General features: G+C 42.5%; 1 protein-coding gene and 2 long non-coding RNA genes across 5 annotated transcripts in view; 2 read left to right on the forward strand and 1 right to left on the reverse strand.

The window, feature by feature from the left end:
• LOC311434564 overlaps window positions 1–9,262 on the forward strand; it is a 43,356-nt gene extending 34,094 nt beyond the window's left edge. Inside the window, exon 3 of the long non-coding RNA XR_014691570.1 lies at window positions 8,946–9,262. This is a non-coding gene — a long non-coding RNA (uncharacterized lncRNA). The remainder of the gene's footprint in view (window positions 1–8,945) is intronic.
• Window positions 1–18,157, forward strand: part of LOC311434565 — a 91,126-nt gene that overhangs the window by 62,430 nt on the left and 10,539 nt on the right. The gene's annotated exons all lie outside the window — the stretch shown is intronic.
• The window catches only part of SYNDIG1 (synapse differentiation inducing 1), a 69,073-nt gene continuing 59,179 nt past the window's right edge, over window positions 8,264–18,157 (reverse strand). The window contains exons 4-6 of one of the 3 annotated variants that reach the window (XR_014691568.1): window positions 16,059–17,684; window positions 15,867–15,953; window positions 10,051–10,187 (exon numbers count right to left, since the gene is read on the reverse strand). Coding sequence is in view for 1 of the 3 variants with exons in the window: in XM_084514800.1 (XP_084370926.1) it covers window positions 10,029–10,187 (159 nt within the window). In the remaining 2 variants the exon portion in view is untranslated. Of the gene's footprint in view, window positions 10,188–15,866; window positions 17,685–18,157 lie in introns of all 3 variants that reach the window. The other 2 variants (XR_014691569.1, XM_084514800.1) reach the window with 2 other exon arrangements.

Below are 18,157 nucleotides of genomic sequence, written 5' to 3' on the forward strand. Positions count from 1 at the left end.
ATGGGCAGGAGTATTGCTGCCTAATTTCACCATGCATTTAATTTCCATGTGGCTCTCAGCAGGATATGAGTACTGGTGTTTTCCTCCTTCTTTCAGTCAAAACTGCAAAATTTCTGTGGGACCTGCCTTAATTCTAGTTTCTTGGGGATTGAAAGCTGTCACAGCATTTGCCAGAGACATTCCCACAGCTTAGCTGATGGCCCCCAGGAGATGTTTTCTTCAGTCAAGATGGTCACTCCCAGAGAAAACAGCTTGTTTTATTGACCAGCACTGCACGGGAAGAACTTGCTTAGGGCAAGGCTGGCTTCTGGGATCTCAAATGCATGAGCACAGGCAGGGAACAGAGATATGTGTGTAGACTCATATCGAAAAGGCAAACCTGTTCCTGGCCTCATTCTCTGGGGAGCTGTGAAATAAAGCAATGAGTTAGTAAAGATGAAGGGCAGTTTAGATTAGCTTGGCGTGATCTGCAACAGAAGCTATTGAGTCTCCTTCTGGACCAATATAAAATGGACCAGGCCATCAGGTCAACTTTTATGACATGGGTCATCTTCATACTCTCTGACACTCTCCAAACTAGGTGGGGTGGTTAAAAGTCTTACGTGCCTTGACTCTACATGATGTAAAAACTTGTGTAAGGAAGTTGCTAGGAGTTTAATGGGACAGCTGATGTAGGCAGGAACAGGCATGCAGACACACCATTTGCCACATGTCCAGTAGACCAGGTTGCTCAAATGCAGGTGGCTGTGCTTTTGCAGGCTGCTGGGCCTCTGGAGAGGACTGGAGGCATGGCAAGTTGACCTTGGCTGTCTGTGAGGTGTCCACCAACAAGCTCTCTCTCTCCCTCTCCTCAGAAAGACAAGGAAAATAAGACAAAAAAGCTCAGGGGTCAAGTTAAGGAAGGGGAGAAAGAAACATTAATATTTTGCACTTGGGTAGATCTGGGAAGAAAACCTAATCTGCCTTCTGAGATGAGCCTGTAAGATGCAGCCAAATACTATCAAATCACATCTTGCAAGTCCACTATATGCTCAGTTTATGTGGAGATCACTCCGTGAAGGGAGCAACATCTGTGACTTTCCAAGTCACATGTACATCACACACATAGGGAAAACTTTATTTATTTATTTATTTATTATTTTACCAAAAAAAAAAGACAACACCAGGACAACCTGTGTTACCCCAAGACTCACAGTATTCTATGCAATGTGTGTGTTCGTGGTGTGACTTGTCATCTTAGGTAGTTCTTGCAATTCTGCTCCCTTCTCTGGAAATGGCTTGGAAAGGAGATAAAACTACAGACAAGCTTGTACACAAGAACAAGATAACTAGCCTAGACCTCTTCAGCTAGGAAAAAAATGTCTGAGGAAAGACAATGCAGAGATATGAAGAATGATGAATGGCAAGGCGAGGGCATACAGGAGAAATCTTGCATTTTTACATCCAGTAAAATGCTTCCAGCCATTGTCTAGGGCAGAGTGAACACAAAGAGGTGGTTCTTCAACACAGTTAAGTCTACATGGTGTACAACCATGGATTTTATTGTTAAAAACCTTTCCAGAAGGTATTCTTAAAGGTAACCACACCTGGGAACTGTGAGCCCCATTCTTCCACCTGGTTTGGGAGCACTGCCCGTGCTTCACCGTGCTGCAGCCTGGAGCAACAACTTTGTTCTCCTCCAAGCTTGGCAGCTCAGACAACTGAAAACAAAAAACGGGCTCATATTAAAACGTGAACATTTTAATTTATGCATCTGATTGGTATTATGCTGTAATTAAATTATATTCCCATGGTGCATATAACATCAGGGTTGTAGTAATACAAATAATTAGTAATTAACTCTAATCAGATCAGTTAGCAAATGGCAGATTCCAGATGAATAAGCTGTCCAAGGGTGTGTGTGGTGGGGAAAGCCAAGGAAGAATGAAGAAAAGCTAATTTGTGCTGATGAATAAAGGAAGAAATGATAATAACAGGAAATTCATTTTCAAGAGAACCCCTTCTGCCAAAGAAAACAAGAATACAATCCTAAAAGACCCCTCTAGGCAACTGTCATCATCCTACAGCTCAGCTCCCACAAGATGCTCCACTTTGACCTGTAACATCCTGCCTTGAGTCCCTTCCAAATGCTCATCCTTCTTCTTATCATGCTGCAGTGCTGAAGTGAATGAAGTGACTGTACAACAGCATGCACAGAACCACACTTTCCACCAAAGGGACCTCCCTTAGCTGCCTCCCTGCTAAGAGCTCCCTTGATGATAAAGTGATGATAGCACTTTAAGTGTCCTCCTCAGCACACCAGCTGCACCTTGGCATGGGAGTTTGGGAACGGGTTCCTAATCAAGCTCTCCCAATAAGATCCAGGTAGCTGTGATGCTGTAGAAGCAACTTCAAGCCACAGAAATGGATGAGATAGGATGGTGCATGAATATGTGGTGGGAAGAGCAGTCTGAAAATATATGTGGATGTGCAACTCAAGAGTGATTAAAGCACAGGTCACATGAAAGGAAACTAAGTATCTTGATGGTGCTACAGACACACAGAGCCCAACCTGAGCACAGAGAGTACCTCTCTCAAGGCTGCTTCTCTAGCCAGCAGAGAAACACAGCCCTCCAGCAAGTAATTCAGAGAATTAATCTCTTGCTCTAAATTGCCCTCAGGAGGCCCTGATTTCTCTCCATTAACTACTGCAGGAGTCAGCAGAGACAGGCTCTCCTAGGCTGAGGCTTGCTGCCAGGAATCCCTTTCCCTGAATGAGTCCGAGAGGAGTTAAATGTACTGTTGCAGTACAGACCCCAGAGATACAGGCATGATCTTCATCTCAGCTCTAAGGAAGCTGAACCAGCTCATGAATATCTCATAACTTAGCAAACTGTTGCAAGCGTTTGGAGTTCAGGGGCAGGTGAGATCCTGAAGCTAGGGCAAAGGCTGCTGTCTGTTGACCCTGAAGAGCTGGATCAGCTGAGGTTGTCCTGCCTAACCTTCAGAAGAAGATTGATTTGGGGACTTGGTAGAAACGAGGGGCTTGGGCAGCATGAGCTGTGTAGAGGCAGCACATCTTATTCTCCCAAGAAGAATTTCTCTACAAACCAATGAAGTACAAGAGATCTGGAAATTGGACTTCCTATGTGATAAGTAACACCACAATCTGAACATGTGTTTCGGGCTTTAAACAGAGCAAAATATTGCATTTTGGCAGTTCCCTAAAAAAAAAAAAACAAACAAAATGTTTTTAACAATTTCAGTTTGGGTCTGTCAAACAAGGTTTCAATTAAAGAAAATTCAAGATGTGCTCTTGCCAGCTGGACTGCAGTTTGATCAGTATCAAATATTTTTGGAGACAAATAATTTCAAAACAAAATAGTCTGTTACATTTCAAAAAGGTCAGCGTAAAATATTCTGCCATTGTACAAGGGTTTTGCTTTTTATTTTCTCAATTATAAAATGTCCTTGAAAATGACATCTTCCTGCAGCCAGGCTTTCCTTTTGATTGAATGGCATTTTCTGGTGGAGAATGTTCTAAGCAAACATAAAAATGATTAGAAAATGCGACCAGCTCTAATTGCTGGTGTGTGCCAAGAGTACACTGACAGGTCTTTTCTCAGAGGGGAGGAGGAAAAATGAGGTTGCCTGTTTTGTTTTTTCTTTCTTTATTGGTTCAAGTCACTAGCTGCTCAAGAGTTACTGGTATGAGTTTGCAGACAAGGCTCCAGAGATGGTCAAATGAACCAGTCAGCAACATGAAATAAAAGAGGGTGAGAACAGGCTGTAGTGGGTAGATTCATACTCATGCTTTAGAGACCTCTGCAAAAACCTCCTTGAGACTCGGTTGCTTGCTGTGACCATCCAGCAGTATTTTTGCATGCATGCTACTTCCTTTATGTCCGTGGAGCTGTTGCATCTGTGTCCTTTCTGGTCTCCAGGATGGTTAGCTTCCTTGGATAGGTTGTTATTCTGTCATGGCTGTAATCTGCTCATAACCAAAGCACTTTTAGTAACAGTGAAAACTGTTGCTTCATGAATTTGTTTTTGAAAGAAAATCCATATTACTTAGCCTGCATATTGGATCATTTAAGTATTTATTTATTTGTGATTAGTCTTGCCTCTTCAGTGTGTCTCAAATTAGTAAAAAATAACAAATATGTCAAGACTTGTAGGTATTCTTAAAATATAATGGATAAAACAGTTCTAGTACAGAATTCAGAAAAGCAGCCCCAGTTCTGAATGTGAGTCAATCAGGCTACCCCAGGTGCTCAAATTGTCTCAAGCAGAATACGAAGTTCTGTACTGCACAAGAGAAGTGGGAGCTTGATTTGCAGTGACCAGACTGCCTGAAGAACTGTCCTGTCTTGGTAAAACAAAGCTGTGAGCAAAGCCACACAGCCAGCAAAGAGCATCCTTTGTGCTGCACTGCTACAGGAAACAGAGCAGGAGGCTGAAAAGGCTGGGCTGGTTTAGACAAGAGAACGCTATTCTTGTCTTCTCTCCTCTGTCTGATGCCTCTTGTCCTGAATTTGAAGTTGTCAGGTGCCTAGGACTATCTACCTGGAATGCATCTTGCTCATCTTGCACATAATGAGGTGTCCTAGGTACTCCCTTTCTGTAAATACTCACCTCATGGTCTTGTGTTGCTAACAGGTAAGTGCAACAAACTCCAAGTCCTACAGGTTGTGTGTACTGTGGCCTGTTGTGCACTCTGAGAGAAGCTCCAACACTGGCTGGGGCTTTTAGCAGCTGGAGTGTTGATTCTCTGACATCTAATATGTAGTGTGCTTTCTCAAAACCCCTTCCCATGGGACAATGATTGGGTGTATTTCTTCTGTTGCAGTGGTTCTTCTCATGAAGTTTGTAGGCACTTCATCATTATATTAATGATGTTAAGTTTCACTGAAATTAGTTACTGAATTAAAAAGTCACCGCACACACATGCCTCTCAGCTGTGATGGGTTCATGGCAGCATGCCCAGAGAAGGTGGTTGTCTCTGCCACAGACAGGCAGGCTCGTGTCTGCCCCCAGCCTGTTTCATCCTCAGTGTACAGTGCTGCTCCCAGCAGTCTGCATGCCATCATCTTGCTTCGGTCAGGAGCTCCTGCAAGCTCACCGTATGTTGGGTGTTGTGTGGAAGAAGGGGGAAATTCATCTCAGACTGACAGAGCAATAAAAAATGCTCAAGGCTAGCAAGATTCCCAAATGAAGGCACCGAGAATCAATGGAGGTATCAGGGGGTTATGAAATGCCGTCAGATGGCAGATGTAATGTGTAATTAGTCTCTGACCCAGCATATTATTTGCTGAGAGTCTCTCTGTTCCCTTGATCTCCGAGACATTCACAAATACTTTTTTTTTTTCCTCCCTTCTCAGTGAGTCTCCAGCACTCCCCATGCATCTTTTGAGCCTAATCCACAATGACACCCTACATTATAAGATTGAGTTGGAGCCTTCAGACCCTGCACTTTACAGGTTGATATTTTTCCTTGTAGTAAATCTTACCTATCACTGCAGCCTGTCATCTGGTAAGGATATCAATGCCATTTCTTTGACACCTCCTGATTGAACCAATATGAGATGAAGGTCTCACCTCAGAAAGGGAGGGGAGCAATGAGGTACTGTAGTGTTTGGGGAAGAGTTTCTCTCCTTCCTCTCTGGGATGGCAGAATTATTTCATAAACTAGACAGGAACTCCATGTGTCTGAATGCAGGAAGGTACCCCAAATGTGAGGTCTATTTGAAATAAAGTTTCCTTTAAGTCTGGAGAGAGCATAAAAGGAGCAATGGCTTCTGAATAACAAATAAGTTTAAGGGATAAGTTTAAGCTGAACTGAATGACGGGTAATTTAACTCAGTTTCAAAAATCTTCTTTGAAAAAGGAAAGCACCCAGAGTAATTTTCTTGGTCTTCCTCTGTAGACAAGAAAATTTCAAGCGTCTATCTTTACCTGTCAGTACTTCCACCTATCTTCTTCCAATTCATCATCCACAGCAGATGTATGATCCCTGCCTCTCCTCCTTGGTTGCACAACTCTTCCTTTCCCAGAGGAGGGGTTTGAATAATGATCTTGTGCTGAATGCTATTTCAGCTCAATAACTACTGTCAGTATTTGATAGCCAGCAATGGTAAGGCTCTAAACAGCAGGAGTCACTGCCATAGCAGTTTATGAAGGCATTGCTCTATCTGGTTATGTTTTCACTATCCATATAGGTTTGCACACTATGGCCTTGCTCAAAAACACCGTCATCTGGGTAAGGCAGATGCACATACTGGTGTTTCTGCCAAATGAGCCTGAGCACACAATAGGAAGTTTATGCCAGGTTTATTCTGGCTGGGTGTAGACAGGTGGTACCTGGTCTGACACAGAGCTGATAGATGGAAAGATGACACAACAGCTTATTTCTGAATAGATCTTAAATGAGGAGAGTGCTTGGCAGCCCATGGTATATGGTGGTTTGGAGCTGGTATTCAGAAAGCAAAGCCTGGCAGTGTGGTTTCAGTCAGTGTGTGTCATGCAGGTTGTTGTCTATGAATAAAAGGCCATGGATCTCCTGTGGCTGCCCAGCTTCAAAGCGGCATTTCCAACCTAAGCAACAGGAGCTTTTGATTTCATTTGCACATGGACCCTCCTCCCTTCTGCTACTGAAAATGGCTAGAAATCCCCCCAAGGGTGCTTGAAAAAAAAACATTCCCTGGATTTGCCAGCATAAGGTTTTCAACAAAGACAGAAAAGGTCATAGGCAGCCCAAGGTATCAATTTTACTTTTGGTTCTTGCTGTTCTTCTTGCTCAGATGTCTTACAAGAGCCCAAATCACCCACCTCTCAGCTCTTTCTAGTTGGGCCCATCAGGATGGCAGAGCTTTACACATCTCCCAGGCTGATGGGGAAAGAGGTACTGGTAAGCAGTAAAAATGTTTGGAAAAAATTATTTCCACAGCTGACATCTTCCAGGAGCATTACTGCAGATGGTGAGATATATTCACAACTCAAACAAAATGGCGATGAGCCTCTCTTTCATAATTCAAAGAATATGCATGTGCATGCAAACCTGAAAGGGTTTGATGTTCCTTGTGTGTGTGTGTGCACTGACTTCTTGTGAACCCCCATGTCTTTGTAGGGTCACCCACTCTGCTCCTCCAGCTGTGCAAGGAGGAACAAACCCCACTGCCAGGGTGGTCCCACAGCCGTGCTGGCCTGGGGCTGCTGGGCCAGGACACACCACAAACGTTTAAGAATATTTCTTTCAGATGCACTGTTAAAGAAGAGACAGATCCTGAAGTCTGTCTCCACAACAGGGAGTCATCATTTACAGCTGCCTCCTCAGTCTGTGTAGTGAGGTGCCGTAGGCAGCATTTTGGAGCCAGTGTTGTGTATTACCTGTCTGGAAATATTGTGTATTACCTGTCTGGAAAGGGGACCACAGCAGCTGAAATGCTGTATCAGCTCCTCACAGCCTGCTGGAAACTTTCCTAGCCTCAGCCAGAGTTTTCACTCAGACAAGATGCTACTCCATGAATATGTCTGACATAGGCCCAGGCCTAGTGTACATAACCCTGTAGTTGTACAGGTCCAGCAACACTTCACTATACCCTTGAAAACAACCAAGAAAAAGACTTCCCACTCTTTGTGACTGGGAACAGTTTGAAATGTGACAAATTTTGAACCACAGTGGGCCCAGCCACCTGATCTCCATGTGCATGAGAGGACTGCAACACACATGCCAGCATGGTTTTTAAAGCCATGATGCACTGCTTTGGACCGTAGCTGGAAACCCTGTGCATCCTGCTGGAAGAGTAAGGAGAATAAGATCGTGTCCTTGCCCATATCCAAACCTTGAAACTGCCTATTGGTGAAAATCCAGAATGGAAATGCTAACTTGACCATGCCTTAATGCCTGCCTTCAAAGTGAAGGCCCTCTCCATGGCAGTTGCTAGAAAAAAAGAGTTGAAGGGGAAGAAGAGCCACAGAACTGACTTTGCCTTAGTAGCAAAACCTGGCCAAAAACCTGCATTTACTGGGCTTTAGCAGTGGCCGAGAACTGATGAAAATGAATAGAGGAATGTTGCTGTACTCCAAGTTTGGTTTGAAGCGCAACAAACCAATGCCCAAGAAAAACTGCCACTGACTGCAATAGGCTTTTGGGTTGAGATACAGTTTGGAATAGTCCATATGGGTATTTTTCCAGGCAGGTGAATTCAGACTTGTACTGTGGCAAGTTTCACTCAGTCTAATATTTCACATCCATCCAAAGAAAGTGTCACACAGAGCAAAAGCAGCTGTATACCATGTATTTTAATAAACTTTATAACCAGCAGAAAAATAGTTTTGAATGTGTTTGTTCTCCTCCTCCCTAAAAAAAAATAAACCAAAAGTCAAGCCAAAACTAAAACAATGTCAACCCCAAAACAGAAGGAAAAAAACATCCCAGAGCAAAACAGACACAAAATACAGAGGTGGACAAAAAGGTCTTTGGGTAAAGAAACAGTGTTGGTAAAACAGGAGGCAGTGAATAATAAAATATTTATTGTCTTGATCAGTTTATGTGTAGATATATGCATATGTAGATACATATATATACATGTATCTATACACATAAATCCTTGGTAAAATGGTACATTTGTAAGAAAACAAAATAAAAGGGTGACTGTGGGGAAGGAGTAAAGAATAAAATAATAAATAAATAAACTAGTCAATGAAGTAAGGATAATGCTCAGTTCCCTTACAATATCCCATTACATCACTTATCAAGGGACATGCTTTTCTCTCCATGGCTATTTTGTGTCCCCGGTCCACGGAGGAGCTGTCAGCTTGTAATCTGAGTGATCCCCTTTGATGCTCTGTGTTTGAGCAATACCTCAGAAATGTATGAAGCATTCCTTCCCCTGGTTAATTCCCATGCTTTTCCATGTTTTGTAATTTAAAAATGGTTAGTATTTCAGTTTGCATTTTTCCCCCAGGTTTCTTGCATTTGCTGCTATGCATGTCTCCACAGTAGGGTGGAGCAACCCCGGCGAGCAATATGCCACAGGAATGTGTTGTTATCACGGTGTGACTGGATGGAGAAATTCATTTTACAATGGATCCCATGCTACTTCGACCTCACACTCAGTCTGCGGAGCCAAGTCATGCAGTAACCTCAGCTGGTCTGTATCGAGTGGGCCTGTGGGTCACATCTTAATCCAAAAAAATGAAGAAAGGAAAGAAAAATATTTTTTATTATTATTTTCTTTTTTCCTTCCATGGAAACCTACCAACATGAGAAGAGTAGGAAATACCATTCTCTGCTTCACTCTTAGGCAAATGAGTTCTGCATTAAAAAAAAAAAAAAAAAAAAAAAAAAAAAAAAAAAAAAAAAAAAAAAAAAAAAAAAAGAGAGAGAGAGAGGGAAAAAAAAAAAGAAAGAAAACATTCTTCCTCCTGTTGTTATATTGCTCTTTCAGAGAACCAGCCACTGTCCATACTTTTCCAGATCTCAGTGCTGTGCTTAAAAAGCAAACTAAGCACAAGCTCATGCTGGCTGCAAAGTTCGGGTCACCAAGAAGGTATTCAGAGAACATCTCTGTTTGCCAGCTTCTTGTAAACACCATATTGCAAAGGAGGCAAAGGCAAAACACTCCTCTCCACACCTCCCTCAATTTTTCTTTTTTCTTTTCTTTTCTTTTCTTTTCGTTTCGTTTCGTTTCGTTTCGTTTCGTTTCGTTTCGTTTCGTTTCGTTTCGTTTTCCTTTTTTCTCCTTCCTTCCTTCCTTCCTTCCTTCCTTCCTTCCTTCCTTCCTTCCTTCCTTCCTTCCTTCCTTCCTTCCTTCCTTCCACAGGGTTTCATGAAGAGAAGCAAGACTTGTGCATCACAAATGGTGGAACTAGCCCCATCGCAGCCACCTTCCCACCCTATAGTAATGCACAAGCCCATCTTAGCCTGTACCTGCCCCCAGAAGGTGTTTGTTTGTCTCTTGATCTTTTTGAAAAACCATGCAGTCTGATCTGCTGTGGAGTTCTGCAGTGCAGGTGCTGGGTGGCTGGTTCTCCCCCTTTCCTGAGGCTCATAAGTGATTGTTTTTGGACAGGTAGGCAATAAGAGCCACGGCCACCCCGACATAGATGCCAGTTCCAATTGTGATGGACAGTACAGCCAGGAAGAGTGCTCGCCGAGAGCTGGAGCTTGCATGGTGGAAGTCGCCCTTGGCTACAGCTTTGTTTGTCTGCAAGATACACAACAACAAAAATGCAATATATTTATTTGTTTCATCTGAAAATGAAGATGAGATGCTCTTTCTTAGCTGAAACATGCTTGGGGATATGACAGTAAACTGTTTGGGAATCAGATACTTTTTTAGTTGAATTGGATTACTTGTATGATTGAGATGATTATGGAACCAAAGGCATCTCAAGCAGTATTTTTAAATGCCTTGAAGCTTAAACAATTTGTAGGATTTAATACTATGTGTCACAATGATTCCTGAGACAGCTCAGACTCTTCTGAGAATGTGAGCAGATAGTCTGCAAGCCAAGAGTCTCCTAAGTCCCCTTCAGAAACAGCTAGAACCCTGTTTCGGAAAAATGGGTGGATTCCAACCTGGCTGGGAATGTTAACAAGGGAAAAGCCATTTAAAAGTGTTATTTGGAACCAAAAATTCTTCCAAGTCAGCCAAAATGTTCTTACCTGGACAAAGGCAAGAGGGGCAGAATTTTCCTTTCCCATGACCAGGTGAAGTGACTGGTGCAGGATCACCACCACAAAAAGGCCAGCCACCACCACTTACCTTGCCTTCACCTTAGTTCTGAGCTTTAGTACAGGACACAAACACTTAGGAAACTAGAGCTGGTAGACACTTGATTCAGCTGAACCCTTCTGTATACAAGCAGGACACTCTGCTTGATTACCACAGTGACAACGAGCACGCTTCAGTGCGGTTCTGAAGCGGGGCCATTGGTGCTGGAGCCATGGCCTTGCCTCCTGGGGGCAGTGCATTCACACACACACACAGAATTTCTAGGTTGGAAGAGACCTCAAGATCATCGAGTCCAACCTCTGACCTAACGCTAACAGTCCCCACTAAACTATATCCCTAAGCTCTACATCTAAACGTCTTTTGAAGACTTCCAGGGATGGTGACTCCACCACTTCCCTGGGCAGCCTGTTCCAATGCCTCACAACCCTTTCAGTGAAGAAGTTCTTCCTAACATCTAACCTAAAACTCCCCTGGCTCAACTTAAGCCCATTCCCCCTCGTCCTGTCACCAGGCACGTGGGAGAACAGGCCAACCCCCACCTCGCTACAGCCTCCTTTGAGGTACCTATAAAGAGCGATAAGGTCGCCCCTGAGCCTCCTCTTCTCCAGGCTGAACAAGCCCAGCTCCCTCAGCCGCTCCTCGTAGGACTTGTTCTCCAGGCCCCTCACCAGCTTCATCGCCCTTCTCTGCACCCGCTCAAGCACCTCGATGTCCTTCTTGTAGCGAGGGGCCATTCGGGTGGATGTGTCAGCAGGAGGAGGAGTTTCCATTTTGATGGTGCTAAAGTGGCTTTGATGTCTCTTGCTCTGGTATCCAGTAGCTTACAAGACTGATCCAAAACCCTGGTAAAGGCATCAAATCTTGTATGTAGGTCTGATTACCCTAGCAGCTGTCTTGAATTCAACCTGATCAGCTGGAGCTCCTGAAGTTACATGCCAGACATTTAGGCTTGAGTACAATGAACCTCACAAATTTACAGCTTTTTAGATAGCAGCAGGGTCACCCAGGAGGCAGTAACAGATCTGTCACCTACAAGAAAGGTCCTTTAGAAGCATACGAGCTCCATAAGGTCTAGATAGTCTTTGTTCCCGTGTTACAATGAGAGAGGAATTCTTAATGCTTTAATTGTACTTCTCCACAAATGCTCATTTTGCTGGGACACTTTCTGCTTCAGTATCATCTAACTTTCTAGACAGTTTTTGCTCCATTTTCTATCATTTTTACTATCTTGCTACTCAGAGCAATTTACAGCAGACGAATGACAAGATTCCAAGCTGACAAAAAGGCTCCTGGCCTTTCTGTCAATGACTTTATTAGGAGAACCGTCTCTTCTCATTCATCAACCTAATTTTTTAAGCATAATGCCTAATAAATGTTTCAGGCAGAAACAATGTCAAACAATGCATATTAAAGGAGAGGTGGAGCAGGCTGCAGGCAGGAGGAAAATGACTCTTTCCAAACAACAACATATAAATAACTCTCAGGTTTACCCTTAGCATCACGTCCTATAGTTCAGATGGGGAAGGCATCCGACTCACTTTGCAAAGGATGTCCAGCCAGCCCCTCACCAGGGTTAGTGGTGGTTTTATGAGCTTCTTGCCTGGAATCTCCAGACACTCAGAAACAGAGCCCTTTCTGGAAAAAGTGCTAGGGGATTTGGGAATCATGGAGGCTTCTATTAAGGTTGCTTGAAAGTCTTGGCAATGAAAGCAGAGAAAGCTCTAGGAATAGGTGGTCATTCAGCTCTCCCCAAAGATTTTCTCCAAGCACTTGCCATTCATCAGAAAGTTAATAAAAGCTTTGAACAGAAAGGCTCCTATTAACTGAATTTAGGTTGAATTTATTAGACTTAAACGTAAATTTGCAGCACTGAAGATATTTATGCCTTTGGATAAACAGAGTTAAAGAGTTTCAACACCCAAAATGGAAGAAAAGTTGGAAATTGTTGGAACATTTCAATTTGACATTTCTGAAATGTCACGTTATATTATGAAAAATTCTACAACATTTTGGGCTGACCTCTTTTAAATGAAACTTTGTAAAGCTTCAAAGCAGCAGCATTTTTTCATTTAAAAATAGCCCCAAAACTCCAAGGGAAAAGAAGCCATTAGCCAAAATGTCAAATAATCTGAAAACCTGACACTATGTCTTCATTGGATTCAATAAAACCTTAAGATCTAGCCAAAATGATGTGTTGAGCAACCCAAAGGTATTCAGAAGACTGGTTTGTTGAGTGCTAATAGCCTTTTTTTCTGATAGGATCTTCAAACTAGTGACAAATCTGCTCACAAACAACAGTTATTTTTCCTTGTTTATTTGTTTACTTCTTGTTGAGCTCTTTGAGGACTGTCCTGACCTTTGTAAAAGGATTGCACCTATGATGAAAAAACAGCTTTTTGTTAAAATATTCAACCCAGCCAAAACCAGATGTTTTGTATTAACTGTGCGTTGCCATAGAGTTGCAGAATTTAACATCTTCTGTCATTACGATGTAGCATGATTTCACTTGTGGAACAAGCCTGCACTTTCACATAAATTTTATTTTCCAAAAAATTGCCTATTGCAGGAGTTGTGTGGTTTTGTTGTCGTCGTTGTTGTTGTTTTTGTTTTGTTTTGTTTTGTTTGTTTGTTTTTCTTTTAAACTAGTGTACGTTTTGCAAAATATATACTATAATACATTATAGCAAAATATATACTATAATACATTTACATATAATTATGGATGTAGAGAACATTAGTAAGGGCACATTGGAAGGACAACTTTATGTTCTTCCTTTAGTGCATTCAAAAAGTTTTCCACTGAAATGGAGAAAGTACCAACACAAAAAACATCCTCCACTAGTGTAAAAATAGTCTGAAATTGCCTATTTATGACAAAGAAAAAATTTGCTGCTATTTGCTAATTAGAAAAACAATCCCATTATTCCCCTATGTCACCATATGCAAATTATAGCCTTTCAGCAGGTTTAAGCTAGATGGTTCTGGAAAATGGTTATTACACAAAATACAATTATGGCCAATTTTATTAGGTTAGCATCTGGCAACTAATAAGCAGTTTTTCTTGAACTTTATTTATTTATTTATTTATTTATTTTTAAACAGGGATCTTTGATATTTCTGTGTACTTTGAGAAAGTCCCTTGGTTTTGGTAGCCATCCGCCAGTTTATGGCCTAGCCCATTTAATGCCTGACACAGAGAAACCACTGTTTGTGTTTGGGTTTTCCATTCCTGGGATGCCTCTGCCCTAGCAAATGCAATGTGGGAAATGAAGACAAGAAATGCCTCGTGTAGATCAGAGAGCCCAGTCAGACCCAGTCTCACCAGCTTCTCCTTGGCCTGGTAAAGAAGATGAAAATAATGGTCATAAAACCTAAAAATAAACTAGGGCATCTAAATGCAGACAACTAAATGTAGTGGTCAGGCTGTTTATGTGATTTTATAGTGTCTGTATTCAGACTAAAAGCTTCTCTTCTTAGAAGAACTGGCCACCTGGATCAAATGCCACAGACAGGTAAGCAGAGGCAGTGATTCAAGGCTCCAGAAACCCCAAAATGTACAAGTACACAGACAGGCATCTATCATAGATCCTTCTTGGTATCTGCAGTCAACCACAACACTGGGACCTCAGGCACCAAAACAAATTCAACCTCCTGTTCTGACACGTATTTTTGGGTCAAATGATGAATGTTTTCATAATGCCACTCTGGTTAAAACTGTAGAAAAAAAAAAGCTAAAAAAAAAAGCTAAAAAAAAAAAAAGCTGAGTATGTTGGATAAAAATATTAAACTGAATAAGGAAAAAAAAAAAAAAAGAAACCACCAAATTTTGGTTAAAAACACTTTTAAGCCAGTTTGCAGATTATGCAAGGCAGGATGCATTAGGCTGATGCTGTTCCCAATTTCACAAAAAAGCCCTATCTCAGGTGCCTACAGTGCCTGTGATGGACATGCTCTGTGCACCCCTGGGTGTCCACAGGCACCACAGTCTACTCAGAAACCTTGCCTAAGATGAGGAATCCCTGCATCCACCCATGTGTTTTACTTATTAGATGTGGAAATTGGGTAATGTTGATCACTAGGTCCCTTGGGCTGATATGTCAAATGATAAAAAGGCAGTGTTTGCCCAGCCATTCATACCCAGTTTGGAAATGGATTTCTGTGAACTGCTTTTGGCAGACACAGCTCTGACCTCAGTAAAGCAGAAAATGCAATGTTTGCTTTCATTTTTTTCCCTTCCACTGAAAAATAAAGCTTTAGCTATTAGTATTAGTGGGCTGAATACTTAGCTGTTATTAACTGGCCCATCATACTTGACTCTGGAAGGTAATGCAGCAACAACTGGTACAAGAATGAAGATCTAAATGCCATAGTAACAAAGGCTTTGATTCACTAAATCATCTTCAAGATAAGTACCTTAATTTAACTAGTAAGGAATACAAAACAGCTATTCTAATGGGTTTAAAAGTGAGTGCAGAAGTAAGCACTTTTCTTAATCAGAATTATATAATGTGTGGAGTTTTATGGCATTTCTATCCATTTGTTTCTTCCCTTCCTTAGCAAGACTGTGTCTGGCAGACAGATGATTGATGAAGCAATTTAATACAGTCTTTGGGCAGCAGTGGGACCAACAGGTTTGATAAACAGAGCAGGGGATGTGTGCAAGACACAGGATGAATTATGAGTGGGGGAAAATTCATCACATCAGCACCAGGTTCCCTTGCTGCACAGCCAGAAGATGAGATACCTTCCTTGCAAAGGGCTCGTATCCCTGGACGAACCCCGCCTCTTGGTTTTGCTTTGGCTTGTATCCTTTGGATGTCCAGCTATGACCAGGGGCTTGTCAGCTACTGACATAGGCTGCCATGAAGTTTGAGGTCAGCTGGGGCTAGAGCAAATACCAGCCCTCACTCAATCTTGCCTTCTAGAGGCTTTGGAAGCACCCCAGGAAAGGGACAGGGTGGAGAGTGGGGGTTTGTAGAAGGGGTAAGGAGGCCTGAAAGGTTTTTCTGTCTTTATTTAACTAACAAAATTAATATCTTGTTTAGGAACACTTTCAAGGAACTTCCCTGGAGTTCCCACTTGAGCTTCAGCAAAGCATATTCATCACGTCTCCATGTTTTATGTGCTGAGGGAAGATGAATACTGTACCTGTACAGATGCAAGGCCAAAACATTCTGCTGCATCCCACACGGACTCATATATCATGCTCACAAAATACCTTGTGGTATGCTATGTCTGGAGACAAGAAACACATTGATCACAATTATTAATCCTGCTTCATCCCCTTGAGGCTAGACAGCAGGAATGGCCCCATGCAGTAGGAGGAGAGGGAATCCAGACCTGTTTGGTCAGGTGGCAGGAGGGTTTCTTTTCACTTTATGGGGAGAAATGGCCAGCAGGGAGCAGGGATGCACAGGTTACATGCAGTCACTAGCCTTAGTCACTGAGTCTTCGATCTTCAAGTGTTGTGCAAATAAATGACACAAAATGAGTGACTCATACAGAAACCGATCCTGCTCCCATCTCTTCTTCCATCTTTCTTCTAGGCAAAAGCCCTGGCCACTGTTTTTGGCTCGTCCGTCTTGTACTTCTGCTGATCTAAAATTTCTGGGCAGTGATATCTCCCATCTCTGGGTTGCACCACTTAGTTTCACTGAGTGCAAGAAAAGGACTCCAGAGACTTTTCTCAAGATACAGATGGGAAAAGGCTGCTCAGGATTTGCTTTTGGACCATAAATGACAGAAGGGAGGTGCCACTCAGCAGGGAAGAGCATGGGGCTGGCAGGCACCAGGCATGTGGGTTGGGATGTGGCAGGGGAGTTTTCAGGCTTGAGAAGACTTCTCTGGCAACAGAAGGGCTATTCAAGTCCCATCAGACAGCTTCACAGGCAGAAATGGTGATCCAAATAAATGACAGATGGTCCTGCACTCTGTCAGGCATTTGCGAATTCCTTTATGCCCACAGTATAATAGAAACTTCAGCCCAGTAGAAACTGAAAGGCTCTTCTGGAGGTTTCCATCATTTCTGCTGTGAGGTTGACCCAAGAAATCGACACAAGTCTCAAGTGACCATTCCCTGCCTGTAACTTACAGTGGAAAGGGTTAAAGGAATTTCCACAATAAAGTGGAAAGTGGAGAGGGAAGAAGGTGTCATCTGAAATGCAGACAGTCCTAAACAGACACCCAAACTTCCTAGTTTCAGTGCTGGACTTAATTTCTCATGATGCTTAAGTTTCTTTTCCTCTTCCAAAGCAGGTGTTCAGCTTACATGTAGTCTTATCCAGCCTTTCGACAGCAGTTTCTAAAACCAATTACTTGGGTCATCTTCAGGGGATTTCTGTCCATTCTCTGGTGCTGATAGGTAGAGACTAGATAACTTGGGACTGTTATCTTTCCTTCAGAGATGGATCAACCCTCTTCTAAATCCTGAGCATTTAAATGTTAAAAAGTGTAAAGTCTTGATGATAACCTACTGTCTGGTAGCACTGAGTTGGGATAGCTTATGAGGGCCGTGTTACATGTGGGGCAGTGCTGAAATACCACTAGTGGTTGGGGAGCAATGCCAAAAGGATGATACAGGGACGTAAACAGAAATTCCTTGACATCTGGAGAGGGGATAAGCTGCTATAAGCAGCTGCTGCTGCTGCTCTGCTCCAGGTTCTTCCATATGTCTGAAGTGTTCTGCTGCACCTCCGAGTGGCAAAACAAAAGCTGGTATGAAAACTTATTCTCAGAGGATTTCTTCCTCAAGTGATTCCTCATTCTAGTAAAGAGGTTTGTGCTTTCCGTGGCCAGAGCATAGCTCTGTGCAATGCAGGTGCATCACAAAAGGCAGGCAGGTAACCATCTTGTGTCTGGAGTCAACTCTTACATTGCACTTCACATTTAGATGCAGTCTAACCAAATCTTACTCCATCCAGCCCATGAAGTGGCATTTCTTTTTGGGTGAGCATCACCTTCTTTGCCCTGTAACAGTATAGGAACATCCAGTTTGAACAAAATCACACCAAGCTCCTGAATGACAAAGGGGCAAGTGAAAACAAGAAAAAGGATTTCTACTACCATTAAATTAACTGATGCTGTTTTTATGGAAGGGGATGTTCTGGGAACGAGATTTATTCCTGGAAGCTCAAGAAAGGCTCAGGAAAAGAGTGTGTGAATAGGAAGGAGAGGGTGTAAACGGAGACCAGCGTGAGTCTGCCTCTTCTGCATGATCAACTTTCATAACATCTGGGTTTGAGCCATTAGATCATTTCAGTATCAATGTTTTCTGTCGGAATTTGAAAATATGACGTAGGCTAGGACGTGATTCAGCCCCCGGCTGGTGCTGCCTGTGGCGTTTGATTGTATATTCAAGTGCAGATAAAACTATAAATGTCCGAGTGAGATTTTGACAGTTGGAAAAACAAGAGAATAATAATGAGAACAGCAGGCGTAAA

The sequence above is a fragment of the Aythya ferina genome (assembly GCF_964211825.1).
Source record: "Aythya ferina genome assembly, chromosome: 3".
NCBI lineage: Eukaryota > Metazoa > Chordata > Aves > Anseriformes > Anatidae > Aythya > Aythya ferina.